Genomic DNA, 25,444 nt, shown 5'->3' with positions numbered 1-25,444 from the left:
GAAGATTTTTGGCACCCTTTTCTAGAATGGATTTCTATTAGACAACAGCTGACACTTAAATTTAGAATACTGTACAAAGTTTAGTCTGCACAAAGTGTAGCTAAAAAATATGAGAATAGCATAAACCAACCACAAGAAGACAAAATAATACCCAAGTCACTGAGTGATTAAGGTTAAGAACATACCTTTGTGATACCCAGGACACCAATGTTAGGGCTGGAAGAAGTGGATCCATTCCCTGTGCCAAATACTCCATCCAAAACACAGGAGAGACCCTCAATAAAAATTCCTCTGTAATTCAGAAACAGAGAATTGTCATATTTGTATTGGTGTAGATTCACTCAGATGGTGCTTTATGACTGCAGCGCCTGTTAAGGCATCTGTGTAATTGACATTTCAAGTTCCAATACAGCTAGAAAACCAACTTGTGCTCTGATTTTCTGCATTTCAGATAATCACGTTCCTAAAATGAGGAAATTAAAATCAGAGAATCATAGAATTGTTTCAGTTGGAAGGGACCTTTAAAGGTCATCTAGACCAACTCCCCAGCAATGAATGGAACCACCCACAGCTGATCACAGCTCAGAACCCTGTCCAGCCTGACCCTGAACATCTCCAGGGATGGTACATCCATCTCCTCTCTGTACAACCCACACCAATGTCTTACTACCCTTACAGTAAGGGTATTTCCTTGTATCCTATCCAAATCTCCCCTCTTTTAGTTTGAAGCCATTTCCCCTCTTCCTGTCACAACAGACTCTTTAGTAGAGTCTATCCCCTTCTTTCCTATAATCCCCCTTTAAATACTGCAATGTTGTTACTCTCAGGTCTCCCCAGAGCTTCCTCTGATCCAGGCTGAACAGCCCCAGCTCTCTCAATGTGGAGAAGTGACTTAGAGTTCCATCCCCACTGAAAGTGTATTATTTCTTAACTTCTATAGATCCCAGCAGGAATGGAACTAAGTTTCTAATGTTACATTTGAATCACAGTTGGACTGAGCTCCTCCATCTTCCATTTCACATCCTTGGCCCTCACGTTTGACACAATGTCAGAGCACAATCCTGTCTTGTCCCAAGGCAAAAAAAAAATGGCATAAGAAAATAGAATTGATACTCATTTTTTTCCCTTTTTCTTTTTTGACATACCTGTTTATCGCATGAATAGGAGGAGGAGGAGCACAAGACAACCTGGCACAGGCATAGTAATCTCCTATTGATTCAATAATGCTCGCAACAACCGCACTAAGCATTCCTATAACTCCAGCAGCTGAAATTGTTGGCAGTCCCCACTGAACTGTGAAGAAAACAAAACTGAAATCTCTCATGCCACATAAAACAATTCAGATATCAAAACGTACAGCAAGTTATTATTCTTTAATGGAATCAACAAACTCCCTTCGCAGTCACACAGCCTGGCAAGTTCGATTAGATTAAAGGAGCAAAGGAATAACCATCTAACCAACTGCTTTGATCATGTTTGGGGGTTTTCCTCCTGCTCAGAAGGAATCTGAACTACTTATAGAGAAAAAAACAATCCAGATCAGTGAAGCAAACGCCTCTTCATTATCATTCCTCTGAAAACTCAGCCTTCAGTTATAAGTTTAGTCTATCAAACAAAGACAACGTCCAACAGCCAGCTATGATCACTGCACAAACAACTTCCAATACATTTTTGTACAAGGGAAAGTAAGATTAACTTAAGCCTGCAGAAAAGCTTGGCAGGTTTTCCACAGTCATTGCCTTGATGCTTTTATCTCATTGAAATAAAGAGCGTCTCGCAACAAAAGGAACTTTAAGTTGCACAAGCATGAAAGAACAAGGCTTCACAAATAAGAAAGGTCTAATCAGGGTGAAAAAATTTTCTGCCTTTCTTTCCCCAAAACCTTCTATTATACATCCTGCAAGCAATGCTTTAAATGAGTTTTTTCCTAAGAGCTAACTAGAAACAAAGCATATGAAAAACCGCAGCGAAGATACTTCATTATGATGTATGGGCATTTGTAACAGTTTCTATTACACTGTTCTGGAAGAATATTATTCTGTTATGATTATGGTAGTTTCTGAGCAGCACAAGCACAAACCAGTGTACAGCTCTATATTATATCCTAAGAAAAAGCCTTTAACAGCTTTAGAGGTAGCTGGCAAAAGAATAAAACCAGCCAAGATGCCACATAAGGCATTTTGCACTGTCTTCTATGCATTCTTCTGCATAGAGTGACAAGCATTGAGTGGCATCCACCAGCTTGCCCATAGGCCCAATTCTGGAAGTCAGAACACTTGCACTGATGTCTAACAGTTGTGCTTATCCAGGAACAGTTGCCTTTATGGGGCAGGGAAACGTATTAAGTTGGAAAACCTCCATGCATTAGTGATTCCATTGACAATGAGAATGAGTAACTCCAATAGAGAGCTACTGCAATCATAATAACCCATTCCTTATCATTGTAACATCAACTGCAGCTGACACAGTGCTGGCAAGTAGAGATGAATCAATCATTTACCTGAAGCCCCATGTTAAATATACAGTCACATCCACATTATTAAAAGTCAAGATTTACCTACATAAAATCTAGCAAAAAATGGTATTGAAAGACTATCAAAAGAAAACAGCCCTTACAACCAAACATACTTACAAGGGTAAGGAACCTTGAACCATGGAGCTACCAAGAGCACTCCTCGTCGGGCATCTGTGCGAGCATAGAAGCCGTACTTGGAACTGTCGGGGGGAAAGACATCTGTCACAGTGAAGATGAAGCAAAGTAACCACGACACCAAAATAGCTAAAATTATCTGTGAAAGAAGATAAAGAAGCTGTTTAAAAATCAACTATCGTTGGCAACATGCATCAAAGCAAACAGTTTTTGCACAGAATATCTACTGCACTCGCATCTGAGTATGATCTTAGGTGATACTTTAAATCTGAAGAAGCAGTAAATCAGTAAAATGTTAAGTATCTTTTTCCTCTAAGGAAGGTGCTGTTACAGAAGCTTTAGAGTAGGTCTGCTCTCTTGCTAACAAATGGAAAAGTCTCAAAACGAGCACTTATATGAGCTAGTGAATTAGTCTCGTGAATTAGTCTCAATGTTAACAGAAATAAAGGAAGCCTTTCACATGGGGAAACAGAGTACTGCTTTCATAAGACTAGAAGATAATGGTCTTATCATCCTTTTTTTTTTGAAGGGCTCCGTTTAGGCTTTCACTACATGCATAAACATAGGTCCTTCTCTACCCCTTCCATCACCTTCATTGCTTCATCAGAGATGGGATCTGGCAAGACTACAATGATACTGCTTCTTATGGTAAATAAGCCATCTGGTTAAGTTTCCCATAACTACAACCAAGCTTTTATCTCACCTTCGCCATCTACTGTACTACTAAGAAAATAATCAAAATCAAGCTAAAAGACCCCAGACATAAAGTTAGGGTCACTTTTACCCACTGAAGAATAAATTCAGCTACTTACAGGGAACATCTTAAACAGCTGCAGTCTATATGCTGTCCATCCTTTTTTTGACTTGTAAATGGGTAAAGGAAATTTGACATTTCTGGCATATTGAGAGAACAGCAATACGAGGAAAATAGTCCTGAGAAGGAATAACAAGAAAAGGAGGAGTGTGAGACAAAAGAGATGTCATTAGCAGCAGCCTTTTAAAATTCCCTCTCAGAACAAACCTGATCATCTTTCAGGCTGCTCAGACTTCAAAAAGAAGTGCATGTTTTAAACTTACAGCAAGACGAAACAAAATGAATTTACTTTAAACAAATAATTATTCTGCAGAATCCCATGTAAGTAATGTAAGTCTGTAAGTCTACAGCTAAAATAAGTACCCATTGCAACATAAAATAAAAAGGAAGGAGGAGCTGATCACTTCTGAAATAACCAGAGAGCATTTTGCTGTAAAAAGGCTACAGAAAGAGTCGAGCTGTCTGAAGGAGCAAAGCTTTCCTGCAATTTGAGCTTATGTTTTCATCAGATTTATTAAGGGGAAAAAAAAAGAAGATGGAATTTAAGCATCCCTCCCTTTCCTATCCAGGATCAGTTTCAGCTTGCATGAAACAGAACAGAGCTTCATTTTCTCCCTCAATCTCCAGGAACAAAGAGCTCTGCACCACAAGGGCGTCATTTACAGTCTTTCCCCATGACTGAAGTCGAATGATAAAGACACCTTTTCCCTTGCGTTCAGGAAACGCTTTGGCATCCCTCCAGAAGTCCATTACAGAAAGATGATGGACTCCACTCCCTAACAGCACGTCAGCCCTGAGGACAGACAGTTACCAGGATTTCTGTTTGTTTTAAAAAGGAAGGCTGCATTTAATGTCTGTTTACAAGGGTGGAGAGCGATAGGATGAGGGGGAATGGTTTTAAACTGAGACAGGGGAGGTTTAGGTTGGATCTTAGGAGGAAGTTTTTCACTCCGAGGGTGGTGACGCACTGGAACAGGTTGCCCAAGGAGGCTGTGGATGCCCCATCCCTGCAGGCATTCAAGGCCAGGCTGGATGTGGCTCTGGGCAGCTTGGTCTGGTGGTTGGTGACCCTGCACATAGCATGGGTCTGGAACAGGATGAGTACTGTGGTCATTTTCAAGCCAAGCCATTCTATGATCATTTAAGACATTGAAGAGGATACATGCATTGCATGGCCCGAGGCTAAGCAAGAGACAGAAACAACACATGAAAATGGAACTTTTCTTCACAAGCAGAGGCAAATTCCGGATACCTTCTCCTTTTAGAGACAGGTTGTGTTTTATCATTAAATGCTTTCAGACTGTCACCTACAGAACAGAGTCAACAAAATCATTCTGGAGACTGGAAATCTTGTCAAATATAGGCAAACAGCTCTTACACAAATATTATCCCATTGTCCTAGATAGTGATGCTGTCATTTTATCCCATCAGAACAAGCAAGACCATTACCAGTGCCATGTCTTGTAGAAATCAAGTTACTTTCGAGCAGCACTGGATGACTATGGGGTTATTTCCAGCTCTCTAACACCCATTTTGAATGGCTAAAGCCAGAAATACTTATTGACTGAGCAGTATTTAAACCTGTTCCTAAACGGATCTATTTTTTCCATCTGCAAAATGTCAACTGTCATTACAGGTTTCCATGTCCAACTCAAAGGTCTATGTGATTGATTGATACATCATCAGTCCCAACTTGCACAGAATTTGTTTTGCAGGAAAATGAATGTTCCTTTGGGTCAGCTGCTTAACATAACAGAACTACAGAAATATCCATAATGCTAACACTGGAGATAATGAATTAAACAGCCCTTTTAATCATAAGCTGCACTTACAGAATACTTTACATGGTCAAAGTACTGTGCTAACAGATGTGTCAGATCGCAGTCTGATCGCATCAAGTCATTCCTTCCACTTCCAGAGCCAGTACAAAGCTGGTTGCTATACATTGGATATTTCAACCGCTTCAGCCAATTTCATGCTCCCTAAAGTGTGGTTTCCATCCCAATTTGGCTGCTTATCAACAGCATCTCACAGGAAACTTTTGTCTTCGCCTCATCTCATTTTTCCCAGCTATTCCCTTTTGTACTTCTAATCACATTTTGTTTCTTTCCCTGCCATCTATACCTCCAGAAATATGCACAGCATGGCCTGAAACTCGCTCTCCAAGTATTTCTGCCTGCTGCACAGCAGTCAGCCTTCTTACACTTCAGTAAATTAAAGAATTCTTATAATTTAGAAAAGAATAATACAAGACACGCTGAAGCTACCACAGCTGTCCTCCAATACTGTCACATCCCTGTTTAATTTTATCTCTGAAATGGATGAGTTCCAAATCCACCGTGAGATTGAAATATCGCTCACTGAAGTAACTTCAGAGTTTCCACAGAATGAAAATGAAGATGGAAATGGAGAGTTAGGATGCAATAGCAAGAAAAAAAAAAGGAGCAGCAGCATAGAAAAGGAAATCATATTCATCCTAAAAGTCCAATCTGTTTCCTCAGCAACTGGCATTCATGGAAATATGTATTCTGCCATCACATAAATATTCTGGGGGTACCCATAAGTAAAATAGCAAAAATCAGAAATGGACAACTACTACCAAAGCTATTTGTTTGCTTTTACCAAATAAGAAATATGCAAAAGAAATACAAGTTGTCCACTAGTCCCTCTGGTGTTTTGTAGAATTGCTTTTAAGCTTGCACTGAATTAATGGACCCAGTCCATGACTCCCAGACAAACTATCATTTCATAACATTCTCTGTTTTCTGAACCTCACCGTCAGCCTCCTCTCCTTCCTCCTCTCCCTGAGTTGCTGTGGTCTTTATTCCCTAATTGCTTGCTGATCCCACCCAGACTCCTGCACGTTCTACTTCTGCAAGCTGGGAGAACTGCCCCGCTACCTTTGGTTGCCAAGCAGACTCAGGTCTGGCATTCCAAAACACCTCTGTGATGACTTACCAGCTGGGACTCACTGGTCTACATCAGGAAAACCCTGAATACTTACAGCATAGCGATACCCCAGTGTTTGCCTGCTCTTTCTCCAGCTGCTTGGAAACCAGAGAGGCCGATGAGGGCAACAGTTGGCGTGATGGTCAGAGGTCCAATGTATCGCAGCAGGGCACCAGGAAGGCCAAGCAAACCAATCACCACTTCTATCAGGGATGACATGATGATAGCACCTTGGATCTGAACACACAAGAATGGGAAAGAGACAGTTTAGTCGCATCTTAAAAGCAAAACCAAAATGTTTCTTTTTCTGCTCTGGATTACAAACTGCAGTTCAAAGAATTCAGTGACAGAAGAACTCAGCATTTTTTTATTATTTTTTTTTTGTCATAAAACAGCTCATTAGGTTTAAGTGACTTATTGCTTAAGCATAACACTTATGGTTTTTCTCCACAAAACTATTACACAACAGACCAGTGGGCCAGTCTGGTAGTTGTGTGGATATCACATCACACTGTCAGACAGGAGACCTGGGTTCCAGGCTAACCTTTAAGCTCTCAGATCGAGCCGGCAAGGGTTGGTGGCGCCACGGAGGTGATGCTCCTAGCTCCTAGGGGCAGTGTATGCTGCATTGTTCACAAGTGCTCCTTAGAAGCTGGTATAGAGCAGCGTTGTGGTCTCAGGAGACTGTCAGCCCTCTTGGCTGCAGGGCTCTTGGCAGGATGTAGCTATGGTTTGAACATGGGGAAGAGAGAGGGGTTGTTTTTAATTAAGAAAAAGTTTGCAGCCCAAAGCAACGGGATGGGAGATAAATTCCATGACACACGCCTTGATTTGGACTACACTATCTACCACTCTAGTGGGATGCCTGGGCACAACCCTCACTGTGGGCTCTGCAGAGAACGATGAGGTTCAGACTGCAGTGCTGCAAGTGGAAGAGGAATTTGATATACTTCAGCAAGTCTTTTGGGAGAATCAAGGTCTTGTCAGAAGTCTCCAACTTTAAACACCTGGGGATGTACACATTTGCTAACTGCATTTTACCTTCCATGGGACAGCCTACTGACCACAACGAGAAGGCAAGTGGTCTGCTAGCAGCTGATGGTTTGCTGAGCTGCTGGTGAGTGCAAATTGCAAGTGTTACAAGAACAGTATTCATCTCACTTGTGCATTTTACTGCATATCTTTTGGAACGTGGCAACTAACTCATCGTGTTTGCTGTTCAGCAATGAACAAGTAGAAAATAATTAAGACTTCCACAGAATGAGTGAAGGGAGATATTCAAATGAAATTGCAGTGAAAGAAGAAATAAATCAGCAACATAAAGATGAGAACACACAGATGGTTAAAGGAGAAACTTAACTGAAATTGGACAGATTAACAGCTAAAGGCTACTCCTACATTACCTCTCGTATTCTGGGATACCAGATGTGCTCAGTGTGAAGCAGTTCTGTTGTTCCATTTGTAACTGTTATATCTTACCAAAAGAAGAAAAGACAAAATACAGGTATTTATTTCCTTGGTCTATTTGCTATCATTTAATAAAAAACATTCTCCTTAGACACAGCTTAGCAAAAGAGCTTTCTTGTTTTCTCTCGACCAGGTGCGTATCAGAATAGTGGCATTTTGTCAACTGATAGTATCTGACACAGCTATGAGAACTGAAATATACCACAGTATGACTTTACATGGTGGACACTGAAACCCATGTGCTCTTTCCCATTAGGTTAATCTTCTCAATATTAAAGGATTTATATGTGTGCTCAAAGCAGAAATTATAACTGGATGTTAACCTTAACAAACACAAGTTTTCTAACAAGGCCATCAGTTTCCCCTTAATGGCTCTCTTACATTTTGCAACTGATATTTAATTCACTTATAAAACAAGCAGATTAGACATGGACATAAAAGAATGAAAGCAAGAAATCCACAGGGGCACTTTTAGAAAGCTTCTAAAGCAAGGTTTTAACCTTGCAAAAGGAGTTCATTTTCCATATCCCCTGCTCATTACTTCAGTTTCCGTACCAAAAGGTTCAGCAGTTGCTCTATATGACATCTGGGTCATTTGTCACTTAAATGAGAACAAGCATAAATGACAATTACCTGTATTATTACATTTCCACTTCTCCAGGGAGAGTATTGCTCTAGCAGGTGCTAAGAATGCAAAAGCACTCGCCTGGAACAAGGGTAACCTGGTGGAAAGTGAAAGAAGAGATGCTAATGCTACTCCATGTCATGGTATTGTGTCAAGGTATCAATTGCAGTTAGGTGCTTACTCATCCTCAAAACCATCCTTTATCAGATGGCTGCCACAATTGAGAATTTCTTATTAACACTCAGCTTGCACAGTCTGACCACATTACAGAGCCTCCTGATAGAAATAACCAGCCTGCGTACTCAGTACCTTCCCACTGCATGACATGAAATGGAGTCACTTACAGATTCATCTTTAAGTATATATGTAAACAACAATTAGGCTGCTAAGTGCTGATTAGATGTACCAGGTGGCTACTGACAATAAACACAAATGTTGCAAGAATTTCAAGATGACATTCTTAGCTGTGGTGTTTACACTTCCCAATAGGTTTAATATCTGAAGAGCATCCACCAGCACCAACTATGTATTTATCGAATGGACTGTAGCATGCATAGCATTACAAATATTCAGATGCTACTTAACTACAACGAAGATGCACTTTGACCTATTCTATAAATGCCAATGGATTGTAATTCTTCAACAGCAGATCTCAAACATAACACGTGAAACAGCTGCACACTCAGCTCTAGGAACTGAACTGCATTTATGGCTGTTTTATAGCCACAGTCAAGTGCCTCGATGGCAGTACAGGTATTAGTAAAGGAAAAAGAACTGATTGTAGCAGGTTCAGATTAAGATCAAAAAGGTACAAGGAAGAAAAAAAAAGCAAAACATGCTTAACAAAGTTCAAAGCAGAAACACGTTACTAACAGCAGTTGCAAAAGTTCACAGGCAGGAAGTCAGAACAGAACTATTTATTACAGAAAGGAGTCTGAGCCATGAGCAGTCTAACAAGTTGACCTGCTGCAGACTTCCAGAGTTGAGTTTGAAAGTCACTCATCATGAAATACATGAGCCACTTGAGGACAACTGACCTGCACACAATTCCCTTTTACGTCTCTCTAGCAAAAATCAAAGCTTTGGGGAAGAAACAGTAGTACCTATGAGTGAATGATTCACCTCATTTTTCAAGGTTCATTGGGCAAACTGAGCAAGCTGGTGCCCATGGCATTACATGCAATAGTTCTTAACAAGCTGTTACTCCTCTGTCCCACCTACACAGTACTCTGTCCCTGCATAATGATTTTGTAAACGCACTTTGCAAGAACATTCTCCAGTGATGAAGTCAGTCACACTGAGACAAGTCTGGATTGTGAGGTTTCTGACATAAAACACCCTCTGGAAACCTTGCACAACCTTCGCTGGTGGCACACTTAGAGCACACAAATTGCTGTGGGCATTCAGACTCAGAACTATCCTTTTAAAGATAATAAAACCAGACAATAGGAAAATAATTAAGGTTGCAACAGACCTTCAAGATCATCAAGTCCAATCCTCAACTTGACCTAATGAGTCCCAGCACCAAACCACATTTCTTAAAGCCATGTCTCAAATACCTGCAGGGATGGCAACTCCACCACTTCCCTGGGCAGCCTGCTCCGATGCCTTACCACTCCTTTTGGAGTCAGTCTTTATCCTCTTGATATTGATACTCCCAGGTCTCTCAATCTTTCCTCATAACAGAGGTGCTCCAGGCCCTTAATCACCTTTGGAACCCTCTGATGATTCTTTCCATTATCTCCTTGTCTTTTATAAGCACAGGAGTTCAGAACTGGGCCTGCTGAATGCCATTAAAATGGACACAGCCCACTGATCTGGCCCATTGGGGACCTTCTGCAGAACCTTCTTATCCTAAAGCAGATCAACAGTCCCACCCAAGTTGGTACGGTCCACTAACTTACAGAGGGTGCACATGATGATCCCTACATCCACATCACTAATAAAAACATTAATTACACTGAGCCCCAGAAACAAATCACAGGAAACACCACTGGTGACCAACCACCAACTGGATTAACTCCATTCATCATCACTCTGAGCCTGGCCGGTCAGCCCATTCTTCACCCAGATATTCACATTACACAGTTTCTTCCTTCATCTTTTGCCAGTCTATTCATAACTTCAGCTGTTTTGTCAAAACTGGAACCATTTGGTGCTTTCAAAAACGTGCTGGTATTTTTACTCTACCCAAATCTTCTTTGTAGGCCTAGACTGTTCACCTGGATGAAATTACACATTGCATAATAAGCTCAGAAAATGTAGTGATGGGCACAGCAATAAATATGAAATGTAATATAAATATAAATGTAATATAAGTTGTATGGGATTTATTTCAGCCATATTAACTGCCCTGAATCCTTGCCAATCTTTTGGCTTATTAGGAAACCCAATAAATAGCTTGAATTCCTAAAAATTAGTATGGGTACCAGACTGACCACAGCTCTCCCTCATAATGGAGCCAAATGAACCATCAAGCCACAGAATTTGTCCTTCTGAAGCCATGCTGGCTTTATTTGCTGAAATACTTCACAACTGACATGCTTGCCAATAAATACTTGAAAAATCTCATTTAGTGAACGTCGCTGCTTTATCTCAGCTTCACCCTTATATAAAACCAGAATCACATGTTAAATCATTACAAAACATTCAGCCACTGGAATTTTCTTCTTAAATAGAAGACCCAAACACAATTACCTCTTCAGTTTATAAATACGTCTTTCACAGGGCAAGTGGAAAGGGCACTGAAAAGGAAAACCACAGAGGGCAAACAATGGATTATATGGGAGAAAAAGAGTATTTCGAACTGATGGGGCCACACCTGTTTTTGAAAGAGCCACAATTCTTTCTATAGCAAATAATAAAGACATGAAGCCCAAGATTAGTTAGGGGAAAAAAAAAATACCTTATCTCTTAATTAGGTCAATGATCTCTCCATTTCCTACATAAAGCACAAACTGGAGTGGGGAAAAAACATCCCTAACACATAAATGAGGTTGATGAAGTTCAGAATACCAAACAGCACTGAACGTTGCCTCCTCTGCTTCCTTTCAGATGTGGTACTTGAGAATTTATGATCACAGCTAAAGCGAGCTAACTTCTAAGCACAAAGAGCCAACCAGGCAGAAAATATGATTAGTGTTGACATAAAGAAAATACACTGGGGAAAGAAACTGTTCTCTTTCAACAGTTTCAATTATACCGCTTTGTCATCGGAACGAGCTTTTCATTAAAAAAATACAGATTTTCTACATTTAACAAAACGCAATAAAAACAAAGCAAAGATTCCTTTTCAAAGTCGAAAGACAAAAAGTATGTAAGCAATGTATCTCCTCAAACCGAAATATCACTGAAGATTACATTGGAAAAGCTGAAATACTTGAAAAGGTGTTGGGTAAGAACTGATCTCAATATATAACAGACTTTATTTCTGCACCCTACTGAGATAACTTTTCCACCCAAAGATTCTGTTTCTTAGATAAATCTTGTTGAACGTGAGGAGCGTTTGTCCATTCTCTATTGGAATGCAGGATTTCAACTTGCATTGTTCTTAAGCTGAACTAAATGACCCATGAATCACTCCAGTAACCATATGAGAGCACACTCATACAGTACACACTTTTCTTCTGCTTTCATTTATCCTTCTTGGTTTATTCAAGAAGATGCAGAAATAACTTGGTAGAAATTACGCCTCTCTCTGTGGGGTTTACCATAGAAAAGGCATTTGAAAGAAAAAATTCAGCTTTATGTTAATAATACGTCCTGTACTAATCAATGCCAGATTTTTACACATATTTACTGCACCTGAATTGGTCTCTTGCATCCTCCTAAAGGGAGAGTTCAGACATTCCCACAAGGCTACACTAACATATACGCACCCAACTCAGTGAAAGATCACTACCTGCAAATCAAGGTGACCAATAAAAGCAAGTAATTTGTTTATTGAAAGGCAACAACCAGAGACACTCAGTTCAAAGAGTGAAAAGTTACTCATGCCCTTTCTTCAGTACGATTTTTCTATCTTTCACTTCTGGAAGAAAACAAGCTCAGAGCTCTTGAATCAACTTCAGGAGTAAGTTACATTTCTTGCTTTACCCAAAGTCAACTACAGGCCAGGACACCAGAGCTGGATGTTAACACATTAGCTTTGACTATGATTATCCTGTGGCATGACTCCAAAGACTCCAGCCTTTTAATCTGGCAAGCACGTCATGGGAACAGACACATAATTTGCTCCAGGACTAACTCTACCGTAGATATTGGCAAAATAAAGCATCATTAAAAAACCCAAAGAAAATATCAAACTTAATTCTTCTATACAAAGGTGTATGAATTTTTCCTTCTCCTCAGAAACACTTCTACCTTCTGTTCTCAAAGATTCCTCCTTTTTTTCTTCCTTTTCCACATGCTGTAATTTTTTACCCATGAAATATCTTCTCTGATTTCTGATCCAAGTGTTATTAGGATAAGTTTTCCAAAGCTTTTAATAAGCTGTCCTATAGCTGAACTGCTATCTCGTATTTAGTGTTTTCCCTTTGGAAAAAAAATGGTTTCTTGGATCTCTACCTACATCCTGGAAAGTCTTATAATCACCATCTCCACAACTGGAAACAAGTCCCGGATCTCACCTGCATCCAAAAGTTGTTTGTAACAATGTAGTGATGCCCACACAGAAGAAAATGGTCCCAATCAACTGGCTGGTGGCCCACTGGTCAAATCCAACACACATGGCATCAGCCAGCAAAAAGGGAACTGCTATAGTTCCACTGAAACACGTTAAGTAGTGCTGTGAACAACAACAGAAAGATGTGTTAATACATTAAACTTTTTATTTTTTACCTTTTTCAGTTTATGACCACTTTTTTTTTTTTACTTTTCCACCGGATATTTTTGCTTTTGCATTATCAAATCACTCATTTCTTGGTTCTAAGGCATTTCTCCATGTTAAGCTACCACTAACCCATTGCTAACTAAGTTATTTACATAGCCACACGGCTTCTGTTCTTGATGATGAAATATTTAGATAACTGCTGAAAACAGCTTTCAACTCAGAAAAGCAGATAAAAAACTCCATTCATTTTCAACCAGGTGAAAAATCATCAGCTTACAAATGAATTTAAAACACCTGCTACCTAGGATACAAAAAAACTCCCAAGTATCTGAAACTAGGTACTCATTAACTCCTTCCCAATCTAAATATGTTAAGCAAACAAACAAATAGGTGTCACCATATTCAACAATAATCCTTACAGAACTGCCTTACCCTTGTAGAAAAGGCAAGGTAAAAAAGATGCTTTGGAATGTATTTGTTTGGAGATCTCAACATACTTTACAGATATTAACAAATTCTCAGCATTCCTGTGGGATAGATTTTATTACCATTCAAGAAGGAAGAAAAGAGCTGTTCTTCACATAAGAGTGGCTGGGCTAGTAGTATGGTCCAGCTCACCACTACAATCCCATCTGCAAGATGCACACATATTCTATCCAAGAGAAGTGACAAAATTTGCCCACCCTGCTTATTCTGCAAGTAATTACTGCAGGATGGTGCTATCAAGCTTGCAGAACAGAAACCACTATGGTATCAGTTTAATATTCAAGGTTTCAGCAGTAAACAATTATCTCCCATCATCATTACTTCTAGAGGTATGAAGTGTCAGTTTCTGAAGCTTCACACTTTATTTGCTAACTTATTTCCTACCTAACAACAGCTTAGAATAATAAATATTTAAGTGAATCCGACTAATAAATAAGCCAGCAATAATATAGGTCACGATTAACATAGTAAACTGACTGTGTGATCAACTTCAGAAGCAACTACCTTAACAGCTTTTCAAATGTGTGAGTGTCTGGGAAGAATCAAATTATCACATACACAGAAAGTGCTTAAAAAGAAAAAAAAAATCCAGAGGAATAAAGAATAACTGCTTTGAAACATACCTGTAACCCCAAAAATATGCAGAGATACCACGGAGGAACATCTTCAATAGTGTAAATCATGTCAGTTCTCTGAGCATCCAAACTGCCAGTGCTGTCCAGTGTCTCTGCCAAAGAACTCTATCAAATGGGAGAGGGTAGAAAGGTGGGGAAGGACACAAAACACAATGTAGGTTAATATTATATAGGATTAATCTGTATTTGAACTATCAGGAATTCACAAATACTACAAAGCATGGTATAAAAATCTTAAGCAACATCTTTATGTTGCGTTTTCAGAAGCCTTCTACCTTTGATGATGAGTTCAACTTTAACTGTGGCTACAGCAATTGCACTGAACAAATCACGTGTATAAACCATTTCCTGTTTATTTACATTAGCACAACAGTTCATTTATGGTACAACCAATCTGGGAGCCAAAGTCCCAAAAAACTATATGTTAAAAAAGAAAAGAAAGAAAAACGAAGAATTAGAACTAAGTAAAAGAATCAACAACAGCTATTTGCAACGTCACACAGCTACAGGCCTAAATCACAGGCAAGGAAGTTTCTCATTAGGGTAGCAAGGAAGCTGCTTTCCTGCCTAATTCTTAACCACTTTGAATCTTGGTTAACCATTTCTTTAGCCATAAGAATACATGAAAAAAAGTCCTGATTGTTGTAACTGAATACATATATGATCAATTTGTATGCAAACCTACAGGAATTTAACTGAGACCACACTGGGGCCTTCCATGGGGCTCATTCACAGACACCTAACAGAACGCTGATCACACCTACCCAGGCTTTAAAATCCCCACATATATTCCATTAAAACAAGATTCGGCACAACCACTTCTTTGTAACTAAGTGGAATTGTTTACAACTCTCTGTTTTTCAATGCCTGAGAATCAAAATGCAAACACTTCAGAGCCTTAGGAACCAACAACAAAAGCAGAAGGAAATATCAGATTTCATCATTTCAGCTCAACTATCCAAAAACTACATTATGTAACTACTGTTCTGACCTAACCCATGCTTGAACTTGATCTCACGTGAAGCAGCTTTACAAAACAGGCCAGCACTTTTGCCAGACTTGTGACTTTGCTTCTTATGGCCTTCACTTCTTCAAGATCACAACATGTACACAGATCAGTCTTAGATAATCTCTGCTTCGTTTATTACCTACAAGGTCAGGGAAGCCAAATAGACCTATGGCATTTTCCTTTTATCTAGCACTGGGTAATTACATCAGTTCAAATTCAGAGAGTGTAAATGATCGTATTGCTAAGGAAAGACTAAGGTTACTGCAGTAGAATATGAAATAGAAAACTGATTACAAAAGACTTAAATACCCTTAAGCACTGGGCATTCTGCTCACCAGAATTAAAGACAAGCAGAAAGAAGGTTTGGAAACTGACAAAAGTCACTGAGAAACATCAGATTCACCCAGAGAAAATCCTGTGATACACTTGTGTTATTATAAAGCAGCACTCTGAAGCTTTCCCTAATGGATACATGTACACATGCACAAACATATTCTTTTTATGTGCGTATAATTGCCTCCCCTCCCCTCTGCTTTACTGTAATATATGCACCACCTGAGAACTTTGCTCACCAGAATTACTGTAATTTATTCTACAAAAAGACTGTCACATATGCTTTCAAAGCGGAACAGGCCATGAAGGAAGAGTGAGAAAAGTTATAAAATCCACCCATGAAGTCAGAATAGAGAAGAATCAGCAGAAAACTGTTTCACCAATCACATCAGCATTAACTTGCTGAAGCCACCAGCAGAAGCAATAACATTTTCCCTCTAATGACTGATGAGGTTCTATCTCGTATGGTCCTTTACTTGGGCACATGGCTTAGAAACAAGCCAACTGGTTTGCATAAAGCCCTACAGACATACTGACAACTGGCAACAACTTTAAGCTCCAGAGCAAACTTTCCAGCTCTTCTAGCAGAAGTATCTTAGCAGAGTATCCTGGGAATCCACGAGAGCTGGCTGATGTTCAATGATCATCTTTAAAAGCCCAGGAACAGGCAATCCCATTATGCCACAAGTCAAGCAAGCAGAGCAGAAGATCAGCCTGGCTGAACAGGGAACTCCTCCTGGAACTAGGGCAGAAAAAGATATGCAATCCCTGGAAACAAGGTCAGGTTTCAAGGGGTGATTACAGAGCTGCAGTTTGCACCTGCAGGAAGAAAATGAGAGAAGCTGAAGTTCACCTTAAGTTGACAGTGGTCATTGTGCTGTCAGACAACAAAAAAAGGCTTTAAATATGCCAACAGCAAGGGAAGGTCTATGGAAAAATACTGGACTGATACTTGGTGAAGCCATTCACCCAAAAAGTGAAGATGAAGAAAAAGCAGAACATGTCTGTATTTGTAATATTAATGAGAGCTTGGGCTGCCCAGACCTCTAAGTTGGAGGATCATTACTGGGACTTTCAGCAACTTTCCATTTATGGCTTCCAAAACTGTAAAGAAATCATTTTTATCAGCACAATGGCCTAAAGTCCATCGGGTCTGACATGATCCACTCCAGAGCACTGAAGGAAATAGCAGATGTTACAGCTAATAATTTACCAAAGGTGCTGGGAGCTTGAGAAGATCCCTGCAGACTAGAGTTAGCCAACTTTACAGTCATCTACAAACAGAGAATTAAACACAGCATGGCTAAGTGGTCCAAGGGGATGATTCTCCTGCTGTATTTTGCATTGGTTCAGTTTTGCCTTGAGTGCTGTGTCAGTTCTGCTTTGAAGAAGAAATATCATAGCAGCACCCTTCCCAAACAGCAAAGTGATGGCACAAAGCCTTCAGGATACCCCTCCAACTCTTCCGAAATCCAGATTTACTCTGCTTTGAACAAGGAAGCTTTCAACCTGATCAGAACTTCAGTTGTAATAGCTAAAGGGAGCGGACATAAGAGACATCAAAACCAAACAATTAGAGCAAGGTGTGGCTACCCAGGTGATAAGTCACTGGGTAGTCACTGGCTATTTCATATTTCAAGCACGCGCCTGCTGGTTTCATGTACTGATTGCATGCTGGTGCTTGCCAAATGGGCCATAATATTATGCTCTAGGGAATTGCCAGGAATAAGCTGCACCTTTCTGGATGAGATATTCATCAGAGACTAAATCATTCTTTAAATTTTTAACTGGCCACAAGTGGGACAACACAAATTGGAGAAAAAAAAGCCCCACAGGATATGTATGCATAGGAAAAAGAATGAGGCAGATGAAGGGGGAGCAAAAATGTTGGGTAACAACATAGAAACAAACAAAAGAAGAAATGAAGACTCAATTATGAAGTGTAACTGGGATGGAAGAAGAGAAAGATGATGAACTGCAAGGAAGAAGGGAAGAGCTGTCAAGATGTGACCATTATAATATCAGGATGATTGAGATGGTAACAAAAATATGCATGAGACAAATTTCTGCATACAAAACACATGTATGACATAACACATGCGATGAACACTGCAGCATTCATGCACTCCTCTAACACATAACAAGACTGGCATCATAATTACCTGCCCAGGATACACTTATAAGTGAATTCTGATGCCTGAGCTGGAAAACTAACTACATATTTAAGATCACTCTTGTCCTAGAAGAAGCTCAGATTCAGATAAACAAATGTCAAGATGCACTTTTAAGGACCCAAGGGAGTTTTTCCTCTCATTTCAATTTAGACATTAAAAAAAAACAAAACTGCCAAACTGAGGCTTCTCTGAACTAATGCTTAACCACAGAGCCAATTAGATAATAAACACTTGAGAAAAAAAAGTGTTCTTCTTATTTCCTGTAATCTTCTTCCTCTAAACAAAAGTTCACATGATTCATACTGTTTCTGTTTGCAAGATTATTATTAAGTAGGATTGAAAAGTGATAGAATGGAAGAAAAAAGCTGAAAAGTCACAACCAAACTGGTCTCCGAATAGAAAAGAGGCACCCACTGCTGCCCTAAGGTAAAAAACTTCAAGGGTCTTTATGAACGACCTGATCTTCACTCATAAAAGCTGTCACAACTTGTGAGAAGGATTAGGAAATGCAGTCTATGAGGTCAGAGCTTGGAAGAGCCTGGGAAAGATCCCACTTTCAAAGGTGCTCAATACCACTAGTTTGACTAAATACTGGAAAAATTAAGAACTGGTGAACAAGAGAAAAGGATCTTAGCAGGGAAATCATGAAAAAAGGCCAATGGAAATAGAAGAGATGCAAAAGTTGCCTATGATGAAATTAGGTGGCAGGTCATAACATATTAACTGTTCCTAACACATGCTGAGTCATTCTCCAACTTCTGCAACCTAAATGCGTGACCAGAAGAATCGTGAGGACAAAACTCTCCCAGACCCATCTGGATCTGCAAATCAGCACATTGTATTAGAGAAAGAAAATCTCATGGCCAAGGAAAAATAGTGTGAGCAAATAACAGCACTAAAAAAGCAAGAATGAGTTCTTGCATAAAAGGAAACAACCAAATACCTTCTCGGCTATGCCATTTTCTGTAGTATAGATGGCCATCAACTCCGTGTCTTCTGTATCCTGATCACCACTCGATGTTGCTCCACCATTAATTACAACCTTAAAAATAGAGCAAAAGAAAGAAGTGCTAAAATCAACATTTTCTCTGCAACAACAGTTCACACCATCCAGTTCCCCCCTGGATTGCACTTAACAAGTGCCTTTGACATTTTGTCAGAAAAGGTAACCCAGATGAGAAGCAATCATTCCTCTAACAGCACGTCTAGGAACACACAAATATGAAAGGCATCACACAGAGTACTTTGAAGCCTAGACATGAAGGACGTAATGAAAATCTAATTAAGTAAAAGGTGATCAGCAGCTGTTTCCTTACTGCTGCCTGCTACTCTCAAGGCAAGGAACATAGGGTATGTTCCTCATGGGGGCTGGTATGTTCTGCAGTATTACCACCAATTGTTCTAATCACAAACTGCCTGGGGAATTGCACGTCTTGCTTTGGAGCACACACAGGAAATAACTATAAACGACATAATTGGCAATGTTTATATATAAACAGTAACAAGTGGCAAAAGAGGTTTTCCTAACTACTTACGGATGGACAGGTTTTGTGCGAAAGAATTAGAACAAAGCACTATTCACTGAGTCACACTGAGCTCGAGAATGGAGTTCTGAACACGTTACTTACAGGCAGAGTGAAAAAGGTGGGATGCTTGGATTCATCCTCATATTTGCCTTCTGTCGAGCCTCCTGCCTCCACTGATTTCGAAGTGGTATTCTTACCAATCCCCATCGTTTCCAGTACGTCATGGACTTGCATACAGGACCAAGAGAATGCTTCTGGATTGAAGGCCAAGTACTATCAGGACAGGTTCTTGTTTAAACAGCAGCAGCTCCAGGAATCACAGACGTCTTCAGCAATCCAGCTGGAATATTCAGGTTGTTTTCCTTAAGTACCGTTAGCACCTAGAATTAAAGAGAGGATTTATTTTTTCCCCCTCAATTATCTAAGTTATATGTACAAACACAAGCCCTGCAGATGTGGTTCCTTTTCATGCTCGTGACTCACCAACACTCAGCATTCCTCCTCTTGATTTGATAATGAGTAGATATCACTTCAAAATAAGGTTGATGGTATTTTAAGTTCTTTCAAGATGGGATCACTGTGATTATTCTCTCAGCCTTTACTTGTGGTCTTCAATTATTAGCGGCATATTTAAACTCTGGCTTTGTTTCTATTTCTCAGTCATTTCTAAATAGGTTTTGGGGAACGAAATAAGCCTGTGCTTCAGCTATGCAGAGCTTGCTGTTCTACGTCCATTGCAAACAATACTTACGATCCTTCAAAGGATCTCAAGTTGTAGACCCAATAATGACTTCACTTCTGTATAACTAAATTCTTCTTTTTAGAATAATATCTTTAAATACAGAGCAACCAGGAAGCTTAGATTAGAAGGACAGTGAAACACTGAGCCTATTTCTGCCTGTTACCCCAAATTATCCCAGTTTCTCGAGGGACTTTCAAAGTGAGCTGCCTGATGATGTCAAAGCAACTGCTTGAGGGCAAAACCGAGCCTGCACATTAATTGGCATCACTGCTGTTTTGGCACAGAAACAGGAAAGATCATACAGCTCACCCGTTCTTTTGTTTTACCAGATGGATCACTACAGTCTAGTTTTCCCACATTTACTCCTTAAAAGGAACCTGCCAGTCCTTTGGCCATCCACACTTTTGCCTTTTCCAAGACTAAGGAGCACAAATCAACAGATGTGAACCTAAACTTTCCGTGGGAAAGCATCAAACATTTCTACAGCAAACCAAGTTCTGCAAGCTGTGGTTACCGAGCTACAAACAAATTAAGCATAGTTGCAGGCAGCTGTGGACGAAACAAGCTAAGCTACAGACGAAAGCACATGACAGAACCTGAAAAATGCTCTTCAGAACCTTAACGAGTGAAATATTCTGCAAAGACAGGAATGCATTCAAGCAGCAAAACCTCACTGCACGTTGGCATTACTTTAAAAGCAAGTTAATGACATTTTCAACCTAATTGCTGGAGGTGGAAACGTAGCTAATGGACATTGAAAAAGCTCAGTTATGTGTATGTAAGAAAGGCAGAAAGTAGGGTTTGGTGTTTTTACTTAAACCTCCCTTTCAAAATATTGCTCAGGAAAACATCAGCAGCTTGGATATCTACTGTAATTGCAAGAATGAAACTTAACAAAAACCCTTCTCATAGAGGTAACTGGCTGCTTGCAACATTATGGAGTGCTAATATTTTAAAGCCTCCTAGCAGCTCTTAGTTGCCCATTTACTAGAAAATTCTGCTTACTTGAAATGAAATAGATATTCATCTTTCAAAGTGATGCAATTTCTCAAGACTTAAATATACATACAAAAGAGACCCTACTTGGGTGCTGAAATGCCCTTAAAGCATCCCTAATTAAATCAAAATGGAACGGAGAGGACCGTCTTCATTTAAGGGCTTAATTAAGATTTGTTTCTCCACATAAATTGTAGGAGAGCGTAACTAATTATTTCTCACTTGCAATTAAGACTAAAGGAGAGGGCTAGTTCAAACACTCACCAGTCTTGATGCTTTATAAGAAGCTTTTCCAGGTGAAGTTGGGGGGCAGGTGTGTGATTTTGAGAAGCTTTGTTTGTTTTAATAGTAGGAGCACAAGGGATTTTTTGTCAAGCACAAAAAGCCTTAAGATGAGAAAAGGAATTTGTCTTTTTCTTTCAGTGTAGACATATGTTATTCTCCAAGAAAACCAGTGATGGAGACAGGCTTAGTTTGCTCTGGCAGCTTACATATCTCAGGTTTGGAAAGGAAAAGGGAAAGGAGAAAATTACACCTCCCTAACAAACACAGTCATGCCAATAAAGCACTGCCATAAGGGCTGGACCAGCAGGATCGTGCAGCTCAGGAGATCTGGTTTAAGGGATTCCAGTACAATGAGCTTCTTAACTAGCATTGATGCAGAAGAAAAGACCATATAATATTACTTTATTTTGCATTGCACAACAGTAAGGACTTGGTCTTCTCCAAGATGATGTGATCATTTCCTTGAGAATTGTTCTTGAGAATTGCATCAGGAGATCACACAAGCAAGCTATGCCTTGTACTGATTCTTTAGTGCTGAAACACATTGCTTAGAAAGGTACAGCATGGAGCAGGGTTCCCAGATGACAGCAAAGTAATGACTCCAAAACAGCAGACAAAAAATAGCCTCATCTGCTATTTCCCTGGAGGAAGGTTGTGTTTGCATACACACCAGAGTCTGTACATACACCCAGACACCACACATATGTATGTCAGGGGACAGTCCAAGGCAAATGAGAACAAATCTCCGAGCTATACTGGCTCCTGTCCAGCAATTAAACTGGCACTTACTGGCACAGATGATAGCTACACATCTTCAGAATGCTTTCATTCTGCAATGAGAAGCAATGAACCAAAAGAGAAATCTCTAGGCAGCAGCAGGATCTGAATGATAGCATTATTTCTTGTGCATCCTCCAGCAAGGAACCTGCTCTGGCAGTGGGTTGGAATGGGGGATCTCCAGTGGTGCTTTCCAGCCCCTATGATCCTGTGATTATCACAGCTCTTATCTTGACCAGCCACAGCTAAACCAGGTGACTCAGATGTTTTATAGCTCTCCACAACAAACCCAGCTGATCAGAAGCTGAAAAGCTACGCAACTGGAGATAAAACTCATTTGAAACCAGCTACATACACACAAATTAACTGCTGCCTTGGCTCAAACACAAAGGCTAGAAGTGAAATTTCCACCAGGGCACTGAATAGCATTTACTTCTTTGAATACTGGGTTATCTTCAGTGCTTGTACATGACTTACTCAGCGAGGCCAGAAAGCAGGTGAAGGCCACATGCATCCTCACATGCATCCATTCAACTCTGATAACTACCAGTTTTCCAGTGTTAGCATGATGCTGTTTTCCTCCCAAAAGCTTTAAGAAGGAAACAGCTTCGCTTATTTCCTCAATTGATCAACTCAAAACAAAACCACAAAGGTCTTCCCAAATTTCAGCTGGATCATGAATTGATCCATCAGCTGAACTGGGCTCACCCTACAGAGACATTACTCAAAATACTTTAGACTTCTCCCATCGATTTGCACGACTGCTGACCCAGCACAAAGAGCAGCAGATAAACGTCAGCAATGGGCACAAAGTTTGAACACGACTCAAAGTGGCCTCGTGTTGTGCTTTGCAAGATGGTAGAAACACAGTGTTCAACTCAGGGAGGTCCAGAAGCCAAGGCGAAAGAGTTAAAGGAGAACCCTAGGTAGCCTGAGAAGTGAGTGCATCCCTCCTACCTCTTAGCCTAACTGAAGTCACAAGTGAATTAGCGAGTTATGCAGCTGCTGTGGTCTCTTGATTTCTACCATAGGAGCTGACCTACATTTGGTGGCCTTCCACTGCCATGCAAGGGAAATATGTGGAAAATAAGCACAAAAGGCGTGGTTATGAAACAAGCTGGCGTTGAAAGCACATTCTTTAGAGTATACTGATGGAAAAGCTCCCAGAAGCAGTAGGTGTAGGTATGCCACCTGGTATGCACATGTCACGCGCCCCGAGGAAGGAGCGATGCCGGAGCCAACCCAGGATCTTTTTGGCTTTTACAGATGGCTGAAGAGCCAACAGAGCTCAGCCTACTGCATGCATTAAGGAGATTAGAAACAAATTAAGGTGACAGCTTAATTACAAACTTCAGTTTATTAATTGTAATTCGTTGTCAGACTCATGCAAATATCCACAGCTTTCTTCCGCAAGCAGAGATGATGCTCAGCCAGAAGCCGTCCAACCTTACAACCAAGGTGAGCTTCACCTAAATTCAAAATCAAATCAGGTCATTTATTCATAGAACAGCTTGGGTTGGATGGGACCTTAAAGATCATCTAGTTCCAATGCCCTGCTGTTGTAAGGCAAGTAATTCTGGCAGGATTTCTGATGTCCACTTCCAGGTATTTGGTACCTCTGAAAATCAAGGACATATTGTGTCTAAATATAAATCAAGATATCCTTTCTGTCTGTGGCTGTAGTTGGCAACAGACACAAGACAGATGCGGAAAGGAACCCACACTTCCCATACTTTGGGAATACCAAGTCTGAGCAGAAGATAAAGCCAAACTTTAAATCCCTTTCACTACCCCAGCAGTGAGCACTGCAGAGCTGATCCTGGAGATGGCAACTTAAGATAAACTCTCAGTTCCTTCAGCGTCATACAGTCATGCAAACATGATTTACTTTGTTTAGTTAACCAAAAAATAAACCTAGCGAGAAGCGTATTTACATCGTGTAGCTACTACTACTCCACAGCACTGAGGATGCTGCAGGACAGGGTTGCTTACGGTTTGGCTGCCAGATGACGTGGACTGAGGGAGCTGGAGGAAGAGACGGGCAGTCACACAGCTGGGAACAGCAGCAGAGCTTTGTGCGGAAGGCAGTGGGATGGATGCCAAGAGATCAGGGAAGTTTTGAAAGAAATCCTTCACTGAAACGCTGTGTCGGGGCGATTAGGGATACAGGAACGCTTCTGCGCTTTCAGCACTGAAAAGCAGACAATCAAGGAATTTTGTAGAGGCTCCAATTAGACAAGTTTACTTACAGGGTGCAGCTACCCTTTGCCAGACACGCAACTCAAGAGAAAAGCAAGGCAATTCCCAGTTAATTACAGAACAGCAGCTTTCTCCATTTTGCTCTTGGCTTTGCTTACGCCAGTCATACAAAATTTCTGCACTGATTTTTTCTGTCAGACATCAGACACACCTGGTCTTCCATGCATTAAGACAGGAGGCAGAGCAATAAGCATTTATATGAGCGTTCACTCATCCAGGTCCCAGGCTGAGCTCTTTTCAACACCTGAACATCCTCGGAGTGAGATTTCCCCCTTTATTTTCCACCCTGCTCACCTGCTATTCAGCAACATGAAGCCTGAGATACCACCTCTGAGAAGCTGATCAAATCAAAGGGGTTAAAACTAATGGCCAAAATAAAAGTAATCAAAGGAGCAGCAACTCCAAACTGTCCATGAAGTTGCTTGACGCTGGACTCCATGATCCTTTATGGGTTCCTTCCAACTCGGGATATTCCATGATTCTATGTCTTCCTACGCAGCCAAAAGATTCCTCCCCTTTCCATAGGACTCATCTACAATCTCTCATCAACAAGCCTAATAAAGCCCAGCAATCTCTTTATGTTATGCAACACAAGCCCATCTGCAGCCCCAAAACCACAACTGCCTCAGCACTGACCATCACTATTACACCCCAAGATTGGTGCTGAGATACCGGGTCTGTGAAGTCCCTACCTCAAAAACCAGTTCAGATATACAGGTGTGCCCAAAAGGCATTTTTTCAGCCTCGTAGGGGATTTTGACCATCTCACAAACAAGGAAGAGGTTGCGTAGCTCCCACACTTAATCCTCTGTTGCTGCATGTAAAAACTATCCCTTTGGTTTAGTCTTCAGTAGATATTTCCTCAGGCTCTTTTGAAACAGAGCCT

General features: G+C 40.4%; 1 protein-coding gene across 6 annotated transcripts in view; it reads right to left on the bottom strand.

The window, feature by feature from the left end:
• Window positions 1-25,444, bottom strand: part of SLC23A2 (solute carrier family 23 member 2) — a 48,111-nt gene that overhangs the window by 9,260 nt on the left and 13,407 nt on the right. For 3 of the 6 annotated variants that reach the window (XM_015882898.1, XM_015882897.1, XM_015882896.1), the window contains 12 exons: window positions 24,292-24,490; window positions 19,602-19,879; window positions 18,917-19,015; window positions 14,446-14,562; window positions 13,134-13,291; window positions 8,514-8,602; window positions 7,817-7,887; window positions 6,469-6,650; window positions 3,463-3,583; window positions 2,633-2,789; window positions 1,146-1,293; window positions 186-291 (listed from right to left, as the gene is read on the bottom strand). In XM_015882898.1, the coding sequence (XP_015738384.1) occupies window positions 186-291; window positions 1,146-1,293; window positions 2,633-2,789; window positions 3,463-3,583; window positions 6,469-6,650; window positions 7,817-7,887; window positions 8,514-8,602; window positions 13,134-13,291; window positions 14,446-14,562; window positions 18,917-19,015; window positions 19,602-19,733 (1,380 nt within the window). In that variant the 5' untranslated portion in view covers window positions 19,734-19,879; window positions 24,292-24,490. Of the gene's footprint in view, window positions 1-185; window positions 292-1,145; window positions 1,294-2,632; window positions 2,790-3,462; window positions 3,584-6,468; window positions 6,651-7,816; window positions 7,888-8,513; window positions 8,603-13,133; window positions 13,292-14,445; window positions 14,563-18,916; window positions 19,016-19,601; window positions 19,880-19,982; window positions 20,208-24,291; window positions 24,491-25,444 lie in introns of those variants that run through there. The other 3 variants (XM_015882895.1, XM_015882899.1, XM_032448892.1) reach the window with 2 other exon arrangements.

This window comes from Coturnix japonica, chromosome 22, assembly GCF_001577835.2.
Source record: "Coturnix japonica isolate 7356 chromosome 22, Coturnix japonica 2.1, whole genome shotgun sequence".
NCBI lineage: Eukaryota > Metazoa > Chordata > Aves > Galliformes > Phasianidae > Coturnix > Coturnix japonica.
The sequence above is the reverse complement of the archived record's forward strand: the minus strand, read 5'-3'. Positions and strand labels throughout refer to the sequence as shown.